This window comes from Mauremys reevesii, linkage group 4 (assembly GCF_016161935.1).
Source record: "Mauremys reevesii isolate NIE-2019 linkage group 4, ASM1616193v1, whole genome shotgun sequence".
Taxonomy (NCBI): Eukaryota; Metazoa; Chordata; order Testudines; family Geoemydidae; genus Mauremys; species Mauremys reevesii.
Window position 1 is genome coordinate 127473046 of NC_052626.1, and position 25323 is coordinate 127498368.

The following is a 25323-nucleotide window of genomic DNA, read 5'->3' on the forward strand; positions in this document are numbered from 1 at the left end:
AGATCCCCTACCAACCCTCCCCGGCCGTTAACCCGGACTCAGAGTCAGGGGAAGGATCAGGCGGTAAGTCGTATAAACAAGAAAACATTTATTTGTACGAAAACATGTATACAAAAAATAGAAATTCTATATCTAAATACTATATCTAAAAGTTTTTAACGGGAAACTATACGAACAGTAGGTCCACACAGATTGGGATGGAACAATAGTCCTCCATGGACAATTCCACAAATGCGTCAAAAAGTTCCTCAAATACCCTCCGCAGGAGGTTTCTAGGAAGAGGTGCCTTATTTGGTCCTCCGGTGAAGCACACTCTTCCACGCCACGACATCCGTAGATACAGGGGAACCATCGCCTCAACCAGCATGGCCGCGTAGGGTCCCGGTCGGTGAAGTGCTTCCCTTAACATCCTGTCTTTCTGTACTTGAGAGACCCGCCTCAGGGTAATCTCGTTCATGAAGTGCTGCATCTAATTAGGGCAATTAGCAAATAGTTACTGTTCTTAATGGTTTACTTATACTTTGCATAACAAAGCCCCTCGCTTAGCAGCCACGTGCTGTAGGCCACAGAGGAAAAGCATACATTGATCTTTCCCCTGCAGTGTCGGGAGTGGCTGGAAAAGGGTCATAGTATCTGATTTCCAGATTGCCTTTAGCAGGAGGGCACAGCTATCCGTTAACTGATAAGCATAATCTACTGTAAGGCTTACCAGGACTGTCTGCTAGACGGATTCAGCTATCTCTCCCGACTTCTCCGCTGTCCTGTGCAATGCCGCAGCCAATCAGAGCGTAGCCCAAAATGTCGTGCTTGTCTTGAGACCATGTGAGACTTGTTGCCCGGTACGGTCTTGTTCATAGAAATTGACTAGACAGTGTTCACTGTCCGCAAAAATGTATCTGTTCAAGGAAATCACTAACTTTCCCCATCACACAGCTTCGGATCTTTCCCGGACTGCCCCGGCATCCCCCTCGCAGAGACTGGCAATGATTAGACGGCGAAAGAAGACGACTAGGGACGAGATGTTCGCTGAACTGATGGCCTGCTCCCGAGCAGAGGCTGCAGAGCAGAAACACTGGAGGGAGACCCTATGTGAGCAGCATCGCACACTCATGGAACGTGAGGATAGGTGGCGGCAGGAAGACCAGCAGACCACCCAAACGCTGCTTGGTCTCATGAAGGAACAAACGGACACGCTTCGTCGCCTTGTTGATGTCCTGCAGGACCGCAGGCTGGAGGACAGGGCCCCCCTGCAGTGTCTCTGCAATCGCCCTCCCCCGCCAAGAAGTCCTGGCCCCCCCTCACCCAAAAGTACAAGACGGAGGGGCGGTAGGGGCCGTGAGAACTGTCACTGAACCAGAACAGAGCGACCGTGTACCCCGCACTTCTCACGTTAGAAATTTGTAGAAGTGCTTCCCTTATAGGCTCAGCCAGTCCCAAATCCAAGTTTCATCCCCCCACTGTTTATTAGATTAATAAAAGATGTTTGCTGTTAATCACTGTTTCGGTCATGTCTTTCCTGTCAGAGGATTTTTCGGTGTATGGGGTGGACAGGGGTTTCATACTTGCACGGTATAGCCTACAGTACCAGGGTACAGACTTGGGGAAAGGATCAACTGCAGGGCACACACACACTGCAATCAGTAGGCACCAGGGTCATTCTGTGTTGTGTATGCTGCCCCTGGTCATTCCGTAATGTGTATGCTTGTCCAGGGTCCTAGCGCCTGCCACGCCATTAATGTAAAGGCAGGCTGCCCTTTCCATGCACTTCCAACGGATCAACAAGCCTATCCGCTGCCCTGAGCCCCAACAAGAGCCCTCATCCACGGACAGATACTCACCCTTCTCCCACACCCATCACCCCTTCCTACGCACAAACCCGCAGCCCACTGCCGTCATCCAAACCCCTATGCAAAGAAGGCACCACTCGCCCCTTCCTGCAAACCCTCCCTTTCATGCAGAACCACTTTCAGCCGTCCCCCACCCCAGAGATCTATGTAGGAGCAGGAGGATGTCAGTCCTCTATGGAGGAAGCGGTCTGTACGTCAGTGCACACCGTGCCCAGCACAGTATGCGTCCATGTTTCAACACCAGAACAGAAATGCAAAGTAAAACAAAGATTTATTAATAATGAGTGTAACAATTATTTTGCTTTAAAACGTGCTTTGGAAGTGGGGGAAACTTGGAGAACGCGGCATGTAGCCGCAGATCGAAATCGACACAAACAGACACAGGCCCAGGGTCAGTTTCTCTTGAAAGCAAGTGGAGAGTCATAGGTTACCCTGATCTCCGAGGAAACTTGCTTTCAAAGCCTCCCGGATACACAGCGCTTCCTGCTGGGATATTCTCTCGGCACGGGTGTCTGGCTGAGCGTAAACTGCAGCCAGGCGATTTGCCTCAACCTCCCATCCGGACAAAAAGGCCTCGCCCTTGCTCTCACACAGATTGTGCAGCACACAGCAAGCAGCAATAACTACGGGGATATTCTTTTCGCTGATGTCCGAGCGAGTCAGTAAGCTCCGCCATCTCCCCTTGAGACGTCCGAAAGCACACTCCACCACCATTCTGCACTTGCTCAGCCGGTAGTTGAAGAGTTCCTTCTCTCTGTCCAAGGCGCCTGTATAGGGCTTCATGAGCCAGGGCATTAGCGGGTAGGCTGGGTCCCCGAGGATCACTGTAGGCATCTGCACATCCCCAACCGTTATTTTGTGGTCCGGGAAGAAAGTACCTGCCTGGAGGAGTCTAAAGAGACCAGAGCTCCTGAACACGCGTCATGAACCTTGCCCGCCCACCCGGCGTTGATGTTGGTAAAAGCGTCCCCTATGGTCCACCAGTCCTTGCAGCACCATGGAAAAGTAGCCCTTTCGGTTAATGTACTCGCTGGCCTGGTGGGCTGGTGCCAGGATAGGGATGTGAGTCCCATCTATAGCCCCACCGCAGTTTGGGAATCCCATCGCGGCGAAGCCGTCTATGATGACCTGAACGTTTCCCAGGTTCACTACCTTTGAGAGCAGTTGCTCAACGATTGCGTGGGCTACTTGAATCACAGCAACCCCCACGGTAGATTTGCCCACGCCAAAGTGGTTCGCTACTGATCGGTAGCTGTCTGGCGTGGCAAGTTTCCAGAGGGCTATGGCCACTCGCTTCTGCACACTCAGGGCTGCTCGCATCCGGGTGTCCTGGCGCTTCAGGGCAGGGGCCAGCAAGTCACAGAGTTCAAGGAAAGTGCCCTTACGCATCCTAAAGTTTCGCAGCCACTGTGATTCGTCCCAGATCTGCAGCACTATGCGGTCCCACCAGTCCGTGCTTGTTTCCCGGGCCCAGAATCGCCGTTCCACACCATGAACTTGACCCATTGCCACCATGATCTCCACTGCGCGGCGTACCCTGCTTTCTGAGAGGTCTGCGCCACTCTCCTCACCGCGCTGCCGGAGCCTCCTCGCCCGATTTCTCAGCAGCTGGCTGTGGAAGAGGTGGACGATAAGGTGTGAGGAGTTGACAACGGCCATAAGTGCAGCGATGATCGCAGCGGGCTCCATGCTCGCAGTGCTGTGGCGTCCGCGCTGTAACCGACCAGAGAAGGGCGCGATCAGATTTCCCGCCGGCGCTTTCAGGGAGGGAGGGCGTGATTGACGGTTCAATGACGACAGTAACCCAAAACCACCCTTGACACATTTTTCCCCCAGCAGGCATTGCGAGCTCTACCCAGCATTCCAATGGGCAGCGGGGACTGCGGGAACTGTGGGATAGGTTCCCACAGTGCCCCGCTTCCAAAGTCGACGCTGGCCCCGTTACTGTGGACTCAGAAATTCGAATTAGTGTATTTAGTATGGATACACAAATTCGACTTCATAAGGTCGAATCCACAAATTCGAACTAAGTTGATTCGAAATAGTCTTGTAGTGTAGACAAGGCCTTAGTTGTAAATCAACACGTTTTAACAGGTAACCAACTAATGAGAATCAACTTCTCTTTAGGGAAAAAAGGTACAAATGCAAAACAAGATTAAAACTGATTATTTACAATCAAGGTTTCCTGCCTGATTATTTAAGTAGCTTTGATTTAAAATCAATCAATCCTGAAAGTTATCCAAAAAAGATTTTGACATAGATGAAAAGCATTATTCTATTACACCTAAGATATATTCCCACACAATATTCTAGAGCCCTAGCTGAGAATTTAAGATTCCAAGCACCAACAAAAGATGGATATTTAGCTGTGAACAAGTGAATTCCACTTCTGCTTTCTTCCCCCTTTGGATGTTATCTAAATCAAGCTTCTTCTGGTTTGTCAAAAAGAAGAGAGAGGAAGAGGCAGAGGATGTGAAATTGATGAAGTTACACTTAATAGTAAGATAATGAGGAAAGGGTAGAGAGAATGGAAGAGAAGCCAGGAGAATTGGGACATCATTTGTCCATTTCATAGAACTTTTATTCAAACCACCCTGCCTCTCGATTCTACCTAAGATCTATACAGACCATTTCCCTTGATAATCATGAAAAGGAAGGGAAAGCTCATGTTTACAAGTTCACAGTGGGAAGCAAGGCCAGGAATGGAAAGTCCATCACCACATCCCACAGAAGAGATGTCACAGCAGGAAAATATATGCATATTAAATCCACAGCTTTATACAAGTCAGAAATAGAAACTAAATATAAGCCTGCTCCCAATCATAGTTTATTTATCTTCTATAAAATGAAGTCACAATCAGCGGCGTATTATCGCCTAGGCCAACAAGGCCTAGGCCTAGGCCTAGGGCGGCAAATTTGCAGGGGCACTCGCGACCCCTCCCCAACTCCACCCCTTCCCCAAATCCCTGGCCCGCTTCCTCCTCCAAGTGCGCTGTGCTTCCCTCCTTCCATCTCCCTCCCAGGCTTGCCACGCGAAAGCGCTGGGAGGGAGGGAGAAGCGAGTAGCGGCACTCAGAGGAGGCAGAGCAGAGGTGAGCTGGGGCCTGCAGGCACGGGAAGTAATCCGGGGCGGCCGGGAACTGCTCCCCACCCCAGCTCACCTCCGCTCCACCACTGCCATCCCCCGAGCGCGCCGCAACTCCCCTTCTTCCCCATCCCTCCCAGGCTTACCGCGGGGGAGCAGAGGTGAGCTGGGGGCGGGGGGGTGGGGCGGAGAAGCTGGTAATTTTTTGAGGGCCTAGGGGTGCCAAATTTCTTAATCCGCTACTGGTCACAATACTTATTAGTGTGACTTGCTAAAGTTTCACTTAAGAAAAATACCCCTATTAAAATCCGTGTGCACTCTCCACTCAGAGTGCTGAAATGAAGCTTATGAAAAACTGGGCAACTATGTAGCCGAACACTTAATTTTTTTTCAACTAACAATGACCATCTTCCATATGTTCTCTAGTTTGTACTATTGAGATATGAAAGGAGTACTTTCAATCTTTCTTTGCAGAATAGCAGTAGCCCCTTCTGTGCAGTAGAGTACATTCCATTGAAACAGCTCACCGGAAAAGATATGGAAATAAAGCTGGGAAAGTCTCTCAGAGATCACAGAAACTTCAGACTGCTGTAGTTGAATTACTAAAATTGCTTTGGATTAATCAAAATGTGTTTGAAATCTACTATGCTCTTCATCATTTATGTGTATTACTTCCTACACTTCACTAAATTGGACAATCAAAATAAACTAGTAATGGTTTTATTTTGTTTTGATTGCTGTTTCATCTCAAGTTCTCATGCACAATTACAACGCATCAATGTTGAAAATAGTATTTGAAATATTCCTCTGCAGGGTTTGCTACTTCATTTTCTGTTTAAGTTTCATGCAAGCTATTTTTTTTTTTAATACTACACACAAAACCTGAATTCAGGGTCTACACATAACAGTATCATTTTAATGAGGTGTTTTCCAGATATACTTCACAGCTCCAAAATAAAATCTTAGTCATCACAATCCAAACTAGACCGATGTGAATTGGTCATCCTCTTTAGCAGGCTCCAGCTCTTTCAATTGCAACAGGTAGCATACAATACAGTGTAACAATCTCTCTTGCCTTGGAAAAAGGGGAATCCTCTGCATATTTATTCCACCTTCACAACTGCAATCACTATTACACTTCTCACTTACCAGAACACAATATACTGTTTCCAGAGCATCCCTAATCCTGCCAACCAAGGAAGCAAGAGACTGGAATTCTTGGCTAGGTTTTCCTTACTTACAACAGAAAATATGGAGTAACTTCAGTTAAATAAATGGAGTTACAGTGGTGCAAGAGTGTGGAGGGAGGAAATACAATTTTAAGACTAATCCTACCTCCCCTAGGCAACCTTTCTGTTCCTAACTAGCACAAATAGGCTACATCTAGTTTGAATTTACACAAATTGATCAGTTGCCTACAATAGTCTGAAGGAAACAGTGCCCAGGAAAGTTTAAAATGAAAACACACTACAACTACTTGACAGTTAAAACCCCTATGGCTTCAGTATGACAAAAGTCTTCCTACTTTATACTTGACCAGTGCTAGAAGTAAAGCTCCTGACCCAAACTAAAGGTCCCTACACTCCACATATTTCCTTTCAATATGCTCCTCAAACTAGAGAATATTTTATCCTAAAAAAACCATTTCTACATTATTCTTTACAATTAGCCTTCTTTATGGAGAAGAGCAATAAGCCAGAAAACTTTAAAGAACAGTACCTCACCCACACTTTGTTTTGTCTACTTAGGCTATGCCAGTACTACAGAGCTTACAGCGGCACAGGTGCAACAATGCAGCTGTGCTGCTGTGAGCTGTCTAGTGTAGCCACTCTAAGCCAACAGGAGTGAGCTCTCCCATCGACTTAATTAATTAACTCCCACCAAGCAACAGCAGCAATGTCTGTGGGAAAAGCTCTATAACTGTACTAACTTAGCGCTGTCCACCCTGGCGCTTAGGTTGGTTAAATTATGTTGCTCAGGGGCATAGCTTATTCACACCCCTGAGTGACATAAGTTATACCGACATAAGTGGTAGTGTAGACATAGCCCTAGATAGACAGTTTCCTCCCTGAAGAGCTTACATTTATTAAGGCAGTGGTCCCCAAACTTTTTAAGGTCAAGCCCCCCAAATGTTCCTCTGCACACACACCCCAGGTGGGCATGCCCCACAGTTCGGGGACCTCTGATCCTCTGTTTTAGGGGTTTCTCAGTGCCTAGGACAACAGGGCCCCACCTTCAGTTAGAACCTTTAGGTGGTACCATAATACAAGTTATTTTAATAGTTCAATTCTTGTTTTCTTTGCACCCTATTCTTTTATGCTCCTATATTAGATAACTTTTTTCCATATTCAGAACATGCTAAATATTAAGAGAGAAGGTTTTTTTTACATACCTACCAATTTTGCCCTCTTCTACTTGTCAAATTTATATTTTTCTATGTATCTTTTAAGAGAACTGACAATATATTTTTATTTTTGCACTTCACATTTTTAACATACAGAACAGTTCACCCCCTGGCCTGCATTAAAAAAAAAATCATTGTGGTACAACATTATCATTGATGTCATTAGCAGTAAAGCTCTCTGGGAACAATGTTTGTAAAAAGCTACTGCAAAGCAAGGGAGCTACAACTTCAACTTGTCATGACTCCCAGGGCAGCACCAAATTAACATAAACAAACAGACTGTATCCACTTGAATCGTGATATCTCAACAGGCTGTACTTTAATATTAAACACAAGGCTGGCTACAATGTACAACTTTCGTCATCCCTGCTGCAGAGCCAGAAGAGGAAGCAAGGAATCCCAAGGGAAGTGTCAATGTATCCAGTACAATAACTTTTCACACAGCATAAAAACAATTAACATTAGATGTCTGTACTCCAGAGATACTCTCTACCCCCAAATTATAACAGTTTTAAATTAGGTCATATCTGAGGCCTAGAAACTGAGCTTCTCTAAAGATTTTTGAGCATGCTGAGTAATTTTTGGCTGGTGTAGGTGACTACCTAATGCTTTTACAAATAAGAACACAGAGCTACATAACAGCCATCACAATGGAAAGTGTTTTTAAACACTACCTAAATCAGCATTTATTACAACCTTAAAACAGTTGCATTAAATCTATCCATTATATTTCAGCTGAAAAAGACTGTTGAGGAAGAGACGCTCATGACAAGCAGAAGTTATAAATCCCATTTTTAAGAATGATAAACATGAGTTTAGGATTTACATGCCTCTGTCATAACTGACAGCTTCCAAGTTTCACAGCCAGTTAGGCTCTATTATGGATGCAATTCAAGAAATTGCCTCATTACCTCCTAACTTACCAAAACACACACCACTTTGAGTTGTGATTGTATGTCACTTAAACAAAGCTAACCCTCTAAGAATGACTACAGAACAAATCCAGAGAACTACTATGTTGAGACAAATTATGTTTTTTTCAGTGGTCTGAAACTAAAGAACTGGCAAAACTACTCTTCAAGTAGAGTTTGTTTAGAAACTGGATAACTGATTATCAGTCTCTTACAAATCTGGTTACCACTAATGCTGTTCTGCTTATCACTAGCTGCTATGTAAGCAAACATGCTACTCTACTCATCCAGTCCTTTTATTAGTATCCTCTTTTTTGCCCTGAAGATTGTTTTAGAGACCACCAACCCCATTGTGTAAGCAGGAAATCTATGGCCTTCAAAATGCTTGAGAGTCCTGTTTACATGTTACTAAAGCCAGTCATTTACAAGTTCAGTCCCTATATACATGCCAATTGACACACATCAAGCACACAGCTATAAAAAGGGCATTTATTTCAGCAACTCTTCCTGTCCTGTGTTTGATCATATTAAGTCAGCACCAGTTTGCAAAAAGCTACAATACCAGATATCCATGAGTATTACGTTCCTGTACAATACGTAGTTCAGGATGGAAAATGACTCACAATATACCTCCACTTCTTAAAATTCGGGTTCTATAACAAGTTCAAACTCCTTGACCTCACTTTCAAGGCACTGCCAGCACCTCTCCATATGTATGACTTGTCTCCTGCTACACCCGTTTGCATGTTCTGATAATGCTACCTGCCTTACTAAATTGTTTCAGGCTCCTCCCAGTGAACTCCACGGCTCCTTTCATGTCACACCCCATACCTGGAACACCCTTCTCCCCCAGTGAATTAAGCAACCTTTCTTTCTTACAAATCCCTCCCATAAACTCATTTCTTTTGGCTAGTCTTTCACAATGTAACATGCACCCTATAAACCAATCAAGTTATTTCTCCTACAGGTTGGAAAGGCGAAAAGAATTATTTTGATTTTATTATTTAATTTTTTTTAAATTTAGAAGGTGCTCAGATACTTTGGTGATGGATTGGTGAGGGTGAAGATAGATGCTATTCCAAAAACACTTTAAAGTAGCAATGATTTTGCAAACTATTTGAAGAGACATGAGGTTTTTACTTAATTTCTCCTTAAAAATTTAACATTTAAACTTCCTTAAATTTGCAGTCTTTTTTTTTTCCTCTTAAAGCCAAAGGGAATTAGCTGTGTGGCATAACATGCAAGAAACTCAGAGTCTGGGTCTGCTCCTTTGATTTTTGACTCTCAGCTGATAGACTGTAAAAATACACAGTACTGAGTTTACTATTCTTTATAAAGAATACCTCTTTTTGAAGAGCTACATAACTTACAACATTCCTCCTGTAACTATGTAGGGCCTTAAAGAGGCAATCTAGAGCAGTGGTTATCAAAGCTGGTCCGCCACTTGTTCAGGGAAAGCCCTTGGCGGGCCAGGCCAGTTTGTTTACCTGACGCATCCGCAGGTTCTGCCAATCGCAGCTCCCACTGGCCACAGTTCACAGCTCCAGGCCAATGGGGGCTGCAGGAAGGGTGGCCAGCAATTCCCTCAGCCCACGTCGCTTCCTGCAGCCCCCATTGGCCTGGAGCGGCGAACTGCGGCCAGTGGGAGCCACGATCAGCCGAACCTGTACACTCGGCAGGTAAATAAACCGGCCCGGCCCAGCCCAGCCCGCCAGGGGCTTTCCTTGAACAAGCGGCAGACCGGCTTTGAGAACCACTGATCTAGAGCATTTATGGACTGAGGCCTTGTATACATCAGGCAAAAAAGCTGTTGTAAAAACACATTGCTTGGAACACCTTGAACTTGTAATGCCTGTGCAACACTTATAAAATGTGTTGACCATCTGTTGTGTGTAGATATAAGTACCCATTGCATAAAGTTGCTGAAACATCTGGGACAGTCTTTAGTTTGGATCTAGCTGACCCCATCATTGGTGACCGCATTTTTCCCCAATATGGTCAGGAAGCTAAAAGAGTTGCATCAGCATCAATTCAGTCACTTGTCCCAATTCCATTCTACAATGTAGTATCTTGCATTTGGAAATTAATCAAAATCTCCTGTACCTAACAACCATGTGGAGGCATTCTGAAATAGGTGCTTCAGGAATCCCAGAATGCATTGATGCCAACATGATTGTAGAGTGCACTTCATGTGAATGCACAATAAGAATTCAAACAAAAACAGCTATGTTGCATGCAGATGCTAAACTGTTGCAAGAGCAAGCAGCATAAGCATTTCACACACTAGGTGTTACTGCAATGGTTTCATAAGTCAGTGTAGGCAACTTCACTGACTACACTAGTGTTTCCCAGACTTTTGAAAACTGAGCTGCCCACCTTGCATCTTCATATTTTAATGTATACATCTTCCTTCTCTTCTTTTTAAATCAAAGATGAGACTTACGAACAAACTGAGAGGTCTGCCTGTGCCTTCTCTCCCAACTACTGCATACCATAATTTGGGAAACACTAATCTACATGTCTTGTTAGTTCTGTTGTTTATGTTTGAGTAAGAGTCTTCTCCCTAACAGCCTAGATATTCATCCTGTTTAACCCCCTCACCTTGGTGTGCAAGTAGTGATGCACACTAGCACATTTTATCTGCATCACTGCCTGGGGAGTTTTCTGGCTTGAGGGTGTTAATCACACTAAAATCATAATCCTGTGTTTGCAGTCGCAATCTGGTACAATGAAAATTAATTTGATGCCTCATTCAACATAGTAACTTTACATTAGGATCAGGAAAGAAAAGATATGCCAGACCAGAGCAAGTCCTTGTGTGAATATAATAAACTATGATAATCAGCAACTATTAGCTACATGTCCGAAGCTGCTTCCAACAGAAAATACAACCTCCTCTGCTACTAATGCAATTGCACAATCTTTAAAGGTTTTGACACAGTGAAACAGGAAGTTCATGATGCAAATCCTTATGTTATATGGGTAGTGGAAAGAAATATTTGGAAGTAATGCAAGCATTTTGGTAAGCACAATAGGAGTTGGGGGGTAGGAGGAGACCTTGCTCATTTTATTTTTAGGGTTGACCCTGCCGCAAGGCACTGAGCACCCTCAACTCCCATTGATTGTAATGGGCAGTCAGAACACTCAGCATCTCAGGAGATATTTATCAACTAGCAAGGTCAAGCACTTATCTTTACTACTTCAGTTAAGCTCAGCCTTTCTACAGTAAAAATCTGGGGGGAATGCATTCAGTTGTCATACCAAATATTCATACTATTAGAACTTGTTTAACCTTTATACAAAGGATAAAGGACAAATGCTCATATACTTTAGTACATAACAGTTCTAATAGATGTTATTTAAATGGAACTTTGCAAACAATTTAGTATAATATAATCATCCTTTGTTAAAAAAACAAACAGCTGACAGTTTGGATTTTTAAAAAGCTACAGTATATACATGGCTATTACTTTTTTTCATTAGTATTGTTTACTGCAAGTCCTACACTGTGGATATAAATGAACATATTGCATAAAACTTCATTAACGCATGATCACTTCACACATTGGAGGAGACCACTGTGTGGAAACACTATTACAAAATCTTCATTACGTTCTGACATATTGGGTGCAGAAAAGCTTTAAACACTATACGTGTTCATAAGACATTAATATTTTACATATTCTCTCTTTTAAAAAAGGGCAAAGCCACCTAAGAAAGCTTTCATGCATTGCTGTGATTTGACTGCAACATTGAGGATAGTCAAGTAGAGAAACTCATTTCCTAGTCTATATTTTGAAGACCAACAATAATAAGCACTGTTGCATCACAAAATGAGCAAAAATACTTCATGTAACAAGGGAGTACAACCTTTTTAATCATGATGCTGTAACTACAAGCAAGTCAAGCTCTGCAGATACACATCTTATCTGAATTAGTTTAAGTAAAGATTAAAGACCAGAATGTTTTTTTCCTGCCAGTTTTGTCCACGCTTTCACAGATCTGACAGCAAGATGTTGCTACCATAGGCATCTATGCCTAATATTCTCACCCAGGAAAGACTATGAATTTCCCTATGTTAACCTCCCATTGCCAGTGGTATGGTATCTGTAAGAGCACTCCTGGAAGCCTGGCAAATAGGGCAAGGCAGAAGAGATAGCCTCATAACCTTTCCCACCATATCACTGTCCCAGTACCAACAAACCTCTTTCTAAAATCACCCAAAATGCAACCTGCTCTGCAGCTCCCAGATGAAACTGGAACAAGAGCTACCAGGCACCTGTTCTGCAAAGCAGACTGCACAGACTTGGCACGCCCCACCACTCAGTAACTAAAGGGGGGATGGGGAGGAAAGTGTGTGCATTAATACCCTGGAGGAAGAGTGGGACAAGACTATCTTCTCCTCTGAAATTGACTTGACCTCCACCTGCCATGTGGTGCAATCTGGTGCATCCCACCAGGGAGACGCTGGTTCTGCAGCAGTTTCTCCACTAATCTAGGGATAAAAGTCACCCGTGGGCAAGTCCGATTCAACCATATTGGGGGCAGGAGAAGGGGGATGACCCCCCCCCGGAAGCCAGGGAACCCCCGCCGCCTCCCTTCAACTCAGTCGCCGCCCTGCACGTGCAACACCGACGGTACCTAGAAGTGGGTGAGAAGCCGGGGCAGATTCCCCATCTCCCCTCCACCCCCGAGAGCAGAGCCGGCGCCGGGGTGCCTGAGTTCCCGCAAGGGGTGCAGCTAGGACAGGCAGATTCCGATCCAAGCAGCCCCCGCCTCCCACACGGTCCGTCCTGAGCACCCCCACCCGGACTCACCAGACGGAGCCGTAGGCCCCGGAGCCCACCGGGGACAGGTTCTGGTAGCGCTCGGGCACCTCCCAGACCGTCTTGTTCAGCTCCTGCCGGTAGAACTTGGGCCGCTCCTGAGACATCTCGGCTCCGGAGCCCGCCCCGCCCGGCCAGGCGGGAGGGGGGACTCTGCTAACGGCCCCAGCAGTGGCTCTTCCTCCCCCGCCCCCCCCCTGCAGAGAGAGGGGCAGGTCTGCACCCCCCCTCCCCTCAGGGGGGCCTCGCGCCGCCTCCGACCCCTCCTCACCACCGCCCGGGCCAGTGACCGTTGACAGCCTCCGCGCACCCCCTGTCGCGCGCTGCTGCCCCCAGAGGGGAAAGGGCCAGGGGTGTCTCGTGCAGCGCCCCCCTCCCCCCGCAGAAAAAGAGTGGGGTGCGGGGGCTGTCCCGCGCTGGCTGTTAGGATTCTCCTCACGCGCCCCCTGGGTGCTCCGCACTGTCACCCCAAGGGGCGGGACAACGCGTGTGTGAGAGGAGGGGGGGGTCCTAAAAGGAACCAGATGTTGCTGCAGGCGGGAGGGAGACTCCTCTCACAGGCAGAACAAGGCAGGCGGCGAAGGCGACTCCGGAGTGACCTCCCCCTCCCTTGCCCAGTGGCACTGCCCAGGCGAGTCCGCCTCCTCCCGGAACCCAGACCAATCGATCGCACCCCCTCCCCGCGCGCCTCGCGAGAGCTGAGGCGCAAAGAGCGGAGATGACCCAATATGGAACCAGCGCCGACCGCCCTCCTCTCTCGCGAGAGCGAGCCGCGGCGAGGGGCCGGAGCGGCGCGCGGGCGGCCTGGGACCTGGCTGGGCGTGGGGCGGGAGGTGGAGCTATCAGGGCGCGGGGAAGCCGAGCGGAGTGTGGCGCTTGCGGGCGTGGGCGGCGAGCCTGGCGCGGAGGAAGCGGGAGCTGGGCCCGGCTGCCTGGAGCAGGGCTACAGGGCGCCGAGCTGTTGCTGGGAGCATCAGGGGACCTGGGCCAGGCTGGGGGAGAGGCAGGGCACGGGCCTGCTCGTCGGGGCTATTTTGCTCTCATACATCAGAGGGAAGCTGCCCCTGTGGTTCTGGTACCCCGGGATTAATTTCACTTCCCTAGTGTGACTTCTGCAAACTCAGTCCTAGCCCGCTGCCCCTGGGCCGCCTGTACGCAGGAGCCCAGGGAATAATGGGGTGGAGGAAAGCTGCTAAATCATCTCCAGCTGGAGTCCCCAGCTTGCTCTCGCTTCAGTATGACCCTGTCTTCTGGACTGGCGGAACCGCCTTTTTGTGGCTGGGCGGTGTACAGCGCCAAGGATCAACATCAAAGCAAGCAGCTGTGGACGTGCTTAACTCCGAGCACGTGTTTGAGAATAGGAAATTCTTAGGGAATAGGAAATGGGATTGAGGCATTTGCTTCAAAATGAAGCATGTAGTGAAATGCCCTGTGAAATGGAGCTCAAGCTTAGTGTCAGCACCAAATAAATGAAGTGAAGTGACTTGATACAAGGTCACAGACCAAATAAGTGACGGTCAGCATTTGAATTCAGGGGGTCCTCCCTTTAACCACTGGACCATGCCATCTGTCTCGAGGTGGCGAGTTTTATAGGCGCTATTATTCAAGACAGACATGAGTCACTAAACTGTTTCTGAGTGGCATACGCATGCAATTGCATGAAGCGCTGGTTATTTTCCAATTACGTAAAATTGGGTTTGAAAAAGTAGGTGGATGCAACAAAAACCAAAGAACTGCGCTAGAAGAAGCTATTAAAAGACGGGCTGTCACGGTGCCTGATCTTTTTGCTTCACTGTGTACCGTGCAGCGGATGCGAAGTTTTATGAGCTGCATATGCACTTTTCTTCAGTATCTGTGCAGTATTCACAGAGACAGCCCCCATGGGGTTGGAGAAGGGAGGGGAGAGGATCAGATCCGGTCACCCCATGGGGTTGGAGGCGGGAACGGAGGGGCTCAGACCCGGGGACCCCCTGGGATTGGAGGCGGGCTCAGGCCCCCGCGGGTGAGTTGTGGCAGTGTCCCGTGCAGCTCGCGCCCCACCCCGGGGTTGGCAGTTGGCGAGGCCCGGCCGCCCCCGCGAGTCTCGAGGCCGCGGCGGCTCAGGTTGCTGCCGGTGAGCGGGCGCTGCCCTCCCCCTGTTCCCGGCAAGGGAGGGGTGTGTCCCCGCCCGGGGCGGGGCCGGGCCCGGCGGTGGGTGGTGGCACTGGGGAGGGGGAGGGGGCGTGGGCGAGTCGAGAGAAGTGATGGGGAGGCCGAGAGGGAGCCCAGCAGAGTGCGGGGGGCGGGCAGGGAGCCGAGGGCGTTCGGCCCCAGCCCCTCTGAAGAGCTGCCCCAGCCACAGGGATCTGGGAACAAGGGTCCTATTCTTCCCCGGGGTGACCCCAGTGAAGTGACCCTTGAGGGTGCTGCAGGGGAGGGGGTGCTAACACTGCCATTGTGGCACTACTGCACGTGGACAGAGGACCTCAGCCTCCACCCCAGGGGCTTGGGAGCACAGGTGCTGCTACTGCACCCCCTGTCTTGAAGTGTTTTTTTCCATCATATCCACAGATTACAGTTTGGTTCAGGGGTCCCCAACACGGTGCCTGCGGGCGCCATCTAAATGAGCCCGCATCCTGGCCAGTGGTCGAGCAGCCGCTGTATTTCTGCGGCATTTTGGCGGCAACACCTCTCGATGACGCCGCTTGCAGCTGACAAGTGGCGTCATCGAGAGGCATCGCCACCGAATTTCTGTGGCATTTCAGCGGCGACGCCTCTCGATGACGCCGCTTGCCGCCGACTAGCGACGTCATCGAGAGGCGTCACCGCCAAAATGCCGCAGCAATTCAGCGGCATTTCGGCGGATGCTCGCCTGCCACCACGGTCCTTTGTCTGGCACCTGCCAGACAAAAAGGTTGGGGACCACTGGTTTGGTTCAATGGCTCTCAGCACCCCCACTGTTTCAACACCTGACCTGGGCTTGGATGGGGTTACACCAGGGATGGATTTATCCCCTGTTTTAGTCAGTTAAACATTCTCTTTCAATGAGACACTACAGTTCCGGTACCACCTTCCTCCCTTCAGTGTCACGGGTAAGGACAACGGCTTTGGTTTCACCCTCTTGCCTTTCCTGTTCCCACGTTTTTGACTGTCCACTATTGGTGTGACCGCATGGAGCCAGATGCTGAGAGTATCAGCGCTCCCAGGCAGCTAGGGAAGTACAGAATCAAGAGAGGCATATACACTGAAGAGCAGTTCCAGAAAAACTATGAAAGAAACACTTCCTCTCCAAGGAACAGGGACTTCAGAATCCAAGGAAGGGTCCAGTGCAGGTGAGTAATGTACCAGGAATTTGGCAGGTATGAAGAAGCTGAGGAGCCAATTCAGGTACCAATGTAAAAACAGCTACTGACCCTCCTGCTGCCCCCAACTCTACTACAATAAAGAGGTGACTGACACAAACTGAATCAAAGCGCCAAACTGTAGAGTCCCGCGCCTGGAGCAGGTAAGCAGGGCCATCTGTGTGTGTTTTGCCACCAAAGATGGAAAATGTTTTTGGTGCCTTCCAGACAACTGCGCAAAACAAAAGCCATCAAGCAAAACTGTTGAGAGAAAAAACCACACACAAAATCAGGGATTTGGGACCTCTCAATGCAAAGATTTAGTGCCCCCAAATGTTGGTGCACAGGGCATCACTCACCTCTAAGGCCAGCCCTGCATGTGAGTCAAGCTTATCACAGCACTGGGAGAGTTGCTGCCTACAGACCACAAAAGTCTCTGTTTGTTTCACAGCTGTGGTAATGTGAGGCAGCTATGCATATAGTGAGGAGGGATTCTGCTGATTGTTTCAGTCCCCTCCAGTGCTTCCTTCCACCCTAGCTGGCAGACACAAGCTTACATCTGGGTTTCCTGGCATTTGTGTTTGCTATTTTTGTTTAAATTCTCCCAAGTACCACTTTCAGTTCCCGCCTAGAGTAGAAAGAGACTAGGTTTCCTAAGAGTATGGTAGAAATAGCTCTACCTCATTCTGCCTTACTTGCTGCTGTGCTCTAAGGTTCCCTCCTAGGATGGGTGAAGTGAGTGTGCAAATGCAGTATTAGTCAATGTAAACCCAGCCTGTTCTTCCCAGTAGGGACTTGCCCTGCCAGAGTACTCTGGGGATTGGGGTGTATACCCAAAGTCTCAAAATACCCTTCTATGCTGAGATGCTGCAGGTGCTGACCACAAAGGAGCCTCTTTCAGCAACATCAGAGGATGTCGTGTTCTTCCACCAAGGAAAAATTAACCAGTCAAAGTTTGGACACTTATTTGTCACATTCCCTTTAGTTTTGTTGTATCACTCTGTCACTCAGACTGAACTGTCCCCTGGGTTATGTTCATCTCCATGTTGTCTCAGGCTTTATTCTGTCAGTCACTGGGATTTATTTGGGTTCATCAGGGGGTTGCATGTGGTAGGTTTTCTTCGTTGGCACCCTTCCTTTCTCCCATATGGAGATCAGGACAGGGGCTTCCTTTTGAAATAATATCAGTTATTGTTCTGTGGATTAGCCTACAAAGAGCACTATGAGTGGACTAGGTGAGTTCCTTATTCTTGAGTAGTCACTTAATAGGTGCACTATTAACACTGTTCTTATAAAGAAGTAGATACTGAGTCTCCTGAAACATCACTGAATTATCACTTCTCAGCGTTCTGTTTCAGCTGCCCACTAGAACTGAAGTGACTGCTGAAGCTTCACCTGCTGTTTTGTGACCCTCATATGACTTGAGGTTCAAAGCTAAGTCTGTGGGTCAAATTCAGCTTTCAGTTACACTGTTGTAAATCTGGAGTAATTTCACTGAGGTGAATGGAAACACTTTAGATTTGTGTTGATGTAAATGAGAGTGCAATTTTATCCCTGGCCTCCTTTTCTAGCTTCTCCTTTACCTTTAGGAATAATCAGAAAGAAAAACATCGTTCACGGAGCTCTCCATTAAGTAGCCATGGTAGGAAGCTCCATCATATGAGATATAAAATAAAAGATAGCGATCAGACAAAGTACTAAAGCAAAGGTATCTAAGTTATTTGGAGGAGAGGGTCAAATTCTGTTTAGTTATGGTCTGTGAGCTGGAGTTTACATTGAGGTCTGTCTATTACCCACTGATGTCAGTAGGAGATTTGCACAGAGAGCAAGAGGAGAATATGGTCTTTATGTAGTAGCTCAACATTATTTGTTCAGTGCTTTATTGCATTCATCATTCATTGAGAAAATCTGCCCCCCTATAGGCCTGTTGTTTCTGCCTTTTCATTCTCTTGCTTCCTCATCCTCCTTTCACGGTTTCTGGCCCACTTCCCTATCTTTGTGAGTCTCCTCTGTCCCTTCTCTGTGTTTCTTTCCTAGCTGCCAAACCATTGAACTTCACTCACTCCCCATGCCCCTATTCCATCCACTAATATGATCAGTGATTAAATAGTTAATGTTGACATCAGAATGTCATAACTGGGCTTTAAAGTTGACAGTCCAATCAAATTAATAGGGAAGATGGAAGTTTGCTCCTGAAAGTAATTGTATCAGGCTGTCTGCAGACTCGGGCAGATGCTGCATCGGTTACACTTGGTTCGTTTTGGAGCATTATCATTGCAGCCATGATGACTAGAAACTTGCTTTTTTTTTAAAACTGAAAGCTTAGTTATTAGAAACTTTGATAAAGACATGTGGGCCATATAAATGCATCATGTGACCCAGTGCACAGTCAACCTGTGGAACTCGTCACCAGGGGATGCTGCAAAGGCCAAAAGTATAACTGGGTTCAAAAAATAATTAGATAAGTTCATGGAGGGTAGGTCCATCAATATCTGTTAGCCAAGTTTGTCAGGGATCCAACTCCATATTCTTGGTGTCCCTAAACCTCTGCCTGCTGAAAGCTGGGATTGAATGACAGGATGGATTACTCAATAAATTGCCGTATTCTGTTTCTCCCTCTGAAGCATCTGACACTGGCTGCTATTGGAAGACAGGATATTGGGTTAGATGGACCATTAGTCTGACCCGGTATGGCCATTCTTATGTTCTTAATCCTGACTGCAGGCCATTAGTTTGACATCCCCATAGTACAGAATATAGTACAGGAAACTAATTTGACTGTTCCCTGTGGTAGATGGACTAGGGGACTTATAAGTCTTTTTCACCTCGTTTACAAAGATTTTATCATTTTCAATTTTCCACTTTCATCAGAATAGCAGGAATCAAAGCACTGTCTTCCGCTTATCATCTGTGGTACCAAAAATAAGAAATCAGTATGTCCAGAGTTGGGGATCTTAATTCAAAGAGTAATGTGAGTGACACATAAAATGAGTGACACATAAAATGCTTGCTGTTGATTTTAATGGAATGCAAGGGAACCAGACATAGGGATCACTACATTGTATTCATAGTATACGTCCACAGGGCCTGAGAGGGGTTAATCATAGCTCTATGCATTTTGGGCATAAAAAGGACAAAGGCCTGGTAAGGCGATACAGAGATGGAAATACTGAACAACAGTGTACACAGAACTTGTCTGGTTCCTTTCAGATTCTCCTGGGCAAGATTCAGGAAGATCATACTCAAGATGTTTCCTATCCTGAACTGGTTGTGTGCATATCGAGTCAGAGAGTGGTTCCTGAGTGACATACATGCAGGCCTAAGTGTGGGGATGGTCCAGATTCCGCAAGGTAGGCAAAGCAAAATATTCTTGCATGTCTTCCCATTCCATCCTATTTTTATTCATACCTCATTTTTCCTCCATTCTCCCTAGGCTGATCAGAAATTTATTCTCCAGTCATGTAGGGTCCTAGAGTGGATAGAGTTTGTATATGCATGCTTTTGTGTACATGCAAGTGCATGGTTTTTTTCAGGTATGCATCTTGCATATATGCACACATTGATGTGGGTTTGCATGTGTATGTGCGTGCTTGCAGGATTAGTTTTGGGGGATGAATTTTAAAGTAGTTTTTCAGCTCACGTGTATGCTTGTGTACATTTGCCTATGCTTACCCTAGTGTGGAAGCACTGCTCATTGTTCCATAGTTAAGTTTGAGTTTACTTGTTTGTTTGTTTATTTGCTTAAAGTAGGGATTCAACCACTTTGCTATGAATGAAGAATACAATGTATTCTCCCCAAAGTTACAGCATTTACTCTTTGATTACAGAATACATTTTCTGAGAATTTACAATTAATGAGCTGAGATAAAATTTCTTAAACAACGGATGCTGTGAGAGGGGAAAAAAACTAATTTGTTTCTAAAACTTACTTTAATCTAATTTGGGATCACAAACACTAAAATGCCTTAATAAAAATCATATGGTTATTGCATGGTTTTACTACAGGGCAGAATTAAGATTGTTTGGATGCCCTGACTGTTTGTTTCCATTCCTTAATATGTATTTTTTTTTAAAGTTTAATGTGAACTCTGAATTGCCAGGATTTATAATGCTTGATTCTGGAATAATTATAACATCCCTGTAATGTATTTTACCCTAAATTACTGATAAATACTCTTAGTCTTTACCCCCAGTCTTTAACATAGTTTTTATTGGGGAATATACAATGGGCTTCAAGTTGCCATCAAATTTCCTTAACTGAATTTATAGCCTGCTATGTATAGGCCTGTACACATCTGCATACATATATTTGTACTTGTGCTCAGCATATACTCTCATGCACAATATTTGATATACACAGAGATGCACACGTGCTCTCAAACAAATATGCATACACACGTATACCTTCTAAGATTCAGTATTTTCTTAGTATTCTTTGTGACAATGAAAGTAGAAGATAAAATCTTTCCAGGTACACTTTGCTTTTAAAAATGTATGTTTCTCCTCCAGGACTGTCAGGAGTTTTGTTAACGAGGTTACCACTACCAATTGTCAATGGCTTCTATTCTGCATTCTGCTGCTCATTAACATATGTCATATTTGGGACTTCGCGCCATATCTCCATTGGTAAGTTTTACTCTGCTCTGTGAATTGGGTCCCCAGGATTTATGGGGTCATGTGCAGAGTTGTCATTAGAGGGTGTGGGAATTGCCTATATCTATCTTTGTCTCATCTATTTAATCTTACTTCATAGCATGGTCTTGGAGTGAGCATCCTGACTCCCAGTCATCTGCTTCGTTCTGACTTGTTGTGTGATCCTGAGCAAATCACTTTAGGACTCAATTGTGGACTACCTTGTATACCCGCACAAGGGAGAAAGGTGTCCACTTACTTCCTTGCACGGGCTATCCACATCACAGATACCAGCACAGAGGAGAGAGCCAGAATTCCATGGAAGAGTAATCAGCACCAGACACAGCAGGGCTTGCACAGAATACTCTTCCTTCCATCTCTCCCCCACCATCCCCAAGAGCAAGTGGGGAACCAGACTGAGAGTCACAATTTGGCTTCTGGTCTGCTCGCGGGGTCACACAGCTGCTTGCCATTATCGCATCCTTAATGGTTCTGCACTCTTCCTAATTATATATTCACACAGCACACAAACACATGAGACAGAGAGAGATTTGTACAAAGAGATCAACAAACAAATGGACTGGAGACAAAATCTGTCAACAGAGCCCTGGGAATTATTTTTTGGTGATGGTTCTGATCCTAGACCTCCTTCTTTGTTTTCCCTTCCTTTCCCGTGAAAAGGTTGTCCACTGTATCACAATAAGTGGGCATAGGGTGCCCTCTAGTCTTAGAGCCAGAGCTGTACTTCCTTCTTCAGCTAACTTCTTTCACATTCACTCTTCAGTCTATTTGAAAGTGGGGTAAAAGCTTGTTTAGAGTTTGCATTGAAATAATCTTTGGTCATGCATCTGAACGACTTGATAGTTCATGTCTGTGAGGTTGTAAATGTAGTCAGCTTTTGGATGATATACACCTCTACCCCTATATAATGCTGTCCTCGGGAGCCAAAAAAATCTTACCGCATTATAGGTGAAACCGCATTATATTGAACTTGCTTTGATCTGCTGCAGCGTGCAGCCCCGTCCCACCCAGAGCGCTGCTTTACCACGTTATATCCGAATTCATGTTATATCAGGGTAGAGGTGTATCAGGAATTTCATATACTCGGGAGGATGCTGAGTGAGAATCAGTGTTTGAGACTTGATTTTATACATCTGAGACATGATTTTCTTATAGCTATTAAATGTGTGTGAATGTACACACACACACACACACACAGAGAAAATAGACCTTCTAGTGCATGGGTGGGGGTGAAAGATGGACTTGTGGTTGTAGGGAATAATGCAACCTTCTTCTCTGTTCTCTGCTTCTGTTGGTCACAGGTTCATTCAGCATTCTGAATGCAATGGTGGCAGATGTTCTGAAGACTCTGAATTTCAGCCCTGTATTGACTGCGAATGGAACCTTTGCCAATTTCTCAGATGCAAATTATATGAAGAGTTACATGGAAGCCTTGACACTTACTGCATCAACAACATTTCTGACTGGGATCATCCAGGTAGAAGTTGCATTCCTTTTAGCTCCCTATGGATGTGGCCTTGATGGACATTGTACAAATCAGGGAACTAGAACTACCAAGAGGTTAAACTTTCTCAGCACACATTTGAATATATATTTTTTTGCAGTGCACTGAACATAGGGCTCTAGTTCTTTTTCTTCTTATGATTTCCGACCAAGATATGTCAAGGTGCCTCTACCCCTTAACCCACACATTCAATTCATTTCCAAATCCTGGTACATCTTCCTCCATAATATTGCCTGAATCAGCGTTTTTTTCTGTTCACACAGCAAGAACTGCTGGAAGCTGAGAGTGGACAACAGGGGATGGATCACTCAATGATTGCCTGTTCTGTTCATTCCCTCCAAAACACCTGTGCGCACACACCAATTGAATGTCTTTGAATCAATTTCAGCTTTTGACTCCACCTTTTTTAAGACTCTTTTTTGCTCTGCCTCTCCCTACTTGTCTGCTCTTGTCTCTTGCCAGTGATGCTTGGTAGTTTTGGTAATTTATCTGTGGATTTCCATGCTTTCAAGTGTTTGGGTTTCTTGTAAGTTTTAACCTTAAATCTGAACTTCCTACTTTTTTCTAATAGTTTTTTTTCTTAACTACAATGTTCTTGTAAGGATTTACCCTTACATGTTCTGATTTCTATACTGACTCTTAATTTTTCTTTAACATTGTTTTTTTCTTAGAATTATTCCTAATCATTCAGATCAAAAGTGGAGGCCAGAGAATCTGCTTGTGTGATACTGTATAGTTAGAGTTAAATGTTTTGTATTTGGCAGGCTGATTCTCCACCGCTTGCACCTTTATGTAATCATTTATACCTGTACAAAGCGGATGAAAAATGCTGTCAGGCTGCTCTGGTAGTGTTTTACACTCATTGTGCAAAGTGCATGCAACAGGTACAAATGAGTTCACTTGGTGTAAAGCAATGGAGAATCAGGCCTTTGGTTTTTAAAGGATAAGGAGGGGGTTGGAGAGTTAATGATTAGGTTCCAAAGTAGCTGATCAGTTAGTGTCAGGCTCAGTTCCCTTTGTGCCACTACTTCTCATTCCTCTCTTGCCTTCCTTTCAGTTGCTTTTAGGCTGCTTCTGCTTGGGGTTTGTCACAACCTATCTGCCAAAGACCCTCATTGACGCTTACCTCACTGCAGCGGCGCTGCATGTCATCGTATCCCAGTTCTCCTTCATCTTCGGGATTGTGATCAAGTTCCATATGGGCCCCCTGGCCATTTTCTACGTGAGTAAACCAGACACTTGGTGCCTGCCCCTTGGAGGGGAAGGAGATGAACAGCTTCAGAAATTAAGATAATTTCAGTATAAGCACATTGCTAGGGGAGAAATTAGGCAAGTCTTAACCGTAGCTGCTTCCTTGATGGGTGTACTATACAGTGTATGCAGATTTTCTGGATGTTAGGAGGAGAGAGGGACTGGAGAGAGTATATTGTTCTCTACTCACTTTAGAAAATACAATGAGAAGTACAACGCCATATTTGTGCTGCTGTTTTCTGTATTGCTCTCTATAGAAAACATATTTTTAAAATCTTGCTGTGTTCTTAGTAGCTGTCTCCCTCTTCCCATTAAAGATGCTTTTGTTACAGAAGGGCCTACCAGTTGAAATACAAGGGCATCCTTTGTCATCCTTTTAGAGAGTGTGAAATGCCAGCTCATATAAAAAGCTGTAATACCCCTTTCTCATCCTCTCTGTGATGTTTCCCTTTCAGAACCTGTTTCATTATTGCATGGCTCTCCCAAAGGCTAATGCCACCAGTATATTGCTATTTTTGGTTGGCCTGGTCATGCTGAGGATCAGCAATTGTATCAAGATAACTTATAAGCACAGTCCTGTTGCATTCCCTATGGAACTTCTCCTGGTAAGTCTTCTCCATATGTCCACTATGATAACTAAAATTAACAGAAACCAGCAAAGTCTCACTATGTGAGAGGCAACTTGGTCTGGTGGTTAGAGCACAGGGCTGTGAACCAGGAACTCCCGAGTCCCATTGTCTGCTCTGCCACTGATTTGGAGAGTGGCTTTGAATGATTACTAAATCTCTGCATCCCTGCCTCCTGAGGATGCTGTGAGGAGTAACTAATGTCTGTAAAGTGCTATATAAATGCGAAGTATTATTCAGAGATGGGCGCAAACCAAAACACCATGTCTATCCTCTGGATCAGAGCTGGAACTTCTTATCTTTGTTTATTGTGGGCAAAACACTCATTGGGGTTTCTAAATCCGGGTCTGACTCTGAACTTTCTCAGATGTGGGGGATGTTCAGACTCAGCAGTGGATTCAGATTTTGTTGTTGTCATCTTTAGTTTACTTTTTCTCTTTCTCTTTTTTTCTTTTCCTGAGTCTTTTTTTTAAATGATCAAAAATATTAAATGTAAAAATGAGTTCAGAAAAGGCTGAAAGGAAAACTCTGGCCATTTTGCTCAGCCAGAAGTCTGAAAGTTCAGCAGGTCAGAGTTACTTTTCCCCAGGAATAAGGTACTTAGAGTCCAACTCTGACTGATGTTAGTGGAAGTTGAGGCCACTCAGCACTTTGTAGAATAGGGCCCATTTGTGACAATGGCCATGTCGGAATCCAGGATCGGAGATTGTAAACTGGTTTCCATCCTGCTTTATTATTAATTTAACAACTGGAAAAAGAAAACTTTAACTCTTCAGTGTTCAAAAATTGTCAAGTCAATAATAAAGTTGATTGTAATATCTCCTTATATAGGATGCCTCCCATACTGCCACATCACAATCATGGTCACCTGCAAGAAGCTCAGAAGTGCCAGTAGT

At 45.7% G+C, this 25323-nt stretch overlaps 2 protein-coding genes across 7 annotated transcripts in view; one reads left to right on the forward strand and one right to left on the reverse strand.

The window, feature by feature from the left end:
* Positions 1-13769, reverse strand: part of MAPK14 (mitogen-activated protein kinase 14) — a 59081-nt gene extending 45312 nt beyond the window's left edge. Inside the window, exon 1 of one of the 3 annotated variants that reach the window (XM_039534692.1) lies at positions 13065-13766. In XM_039534692.1, coding sequence (XP_039390626.1) covers positions 13065-13180 — 116 coding nt within the window. In that variant the 5' untranslated portion in view covers positions 13181-13766. Of the gene's footprint in view, positions 1-13064 lie in introns of all 3 variants that reach the window. The other 2 variants (XM_039534691.1, XM_039534693.1) reach the window with 2 other exon arrangements.
* Positions 13770-13899: 130 nt separating this feature from the next.
* Positions 13900-25323, forward strand: part of SLC26A8 (solute carrier family 26 member 8) — a 30673-nt gene continuing 19249 nt past the window's right edge. For 2 of the 4 annotated variants that reach the window (XM_039534687.1, XM_039534688.1), the window contains exons 1-7: positions 13900-15186; positions 16137-16144; positions 19604-19743; positions 20903-21019; positions 22348-22523; positions 23608-23772; positions 24257-24406. In XM_039534687.1, coding sequence (XP_039390621.1) covers positions 14722-15186; positions 16137-16144; positions 19604-19743; positions 20903-21019; positions 22348-22523; positions 23608-23772; positions 24257-24406 — 1221 coding nt within the window. In that variant the 5' untranslated portion in view covers positions 13900-14721. Of the gene's footprint in view, positions 15187-15224; positions 15264-16136; positions 16385-19603; positions 19744-20902; positions 21020-22347; positions 22524-23607; positions 23773-24256; positions 24407-25323 lie in introns of those variants that run through there. The other 2 variants (XM_039534689.1, XM_039534690.1) reach the window with 2 other exon arrangements.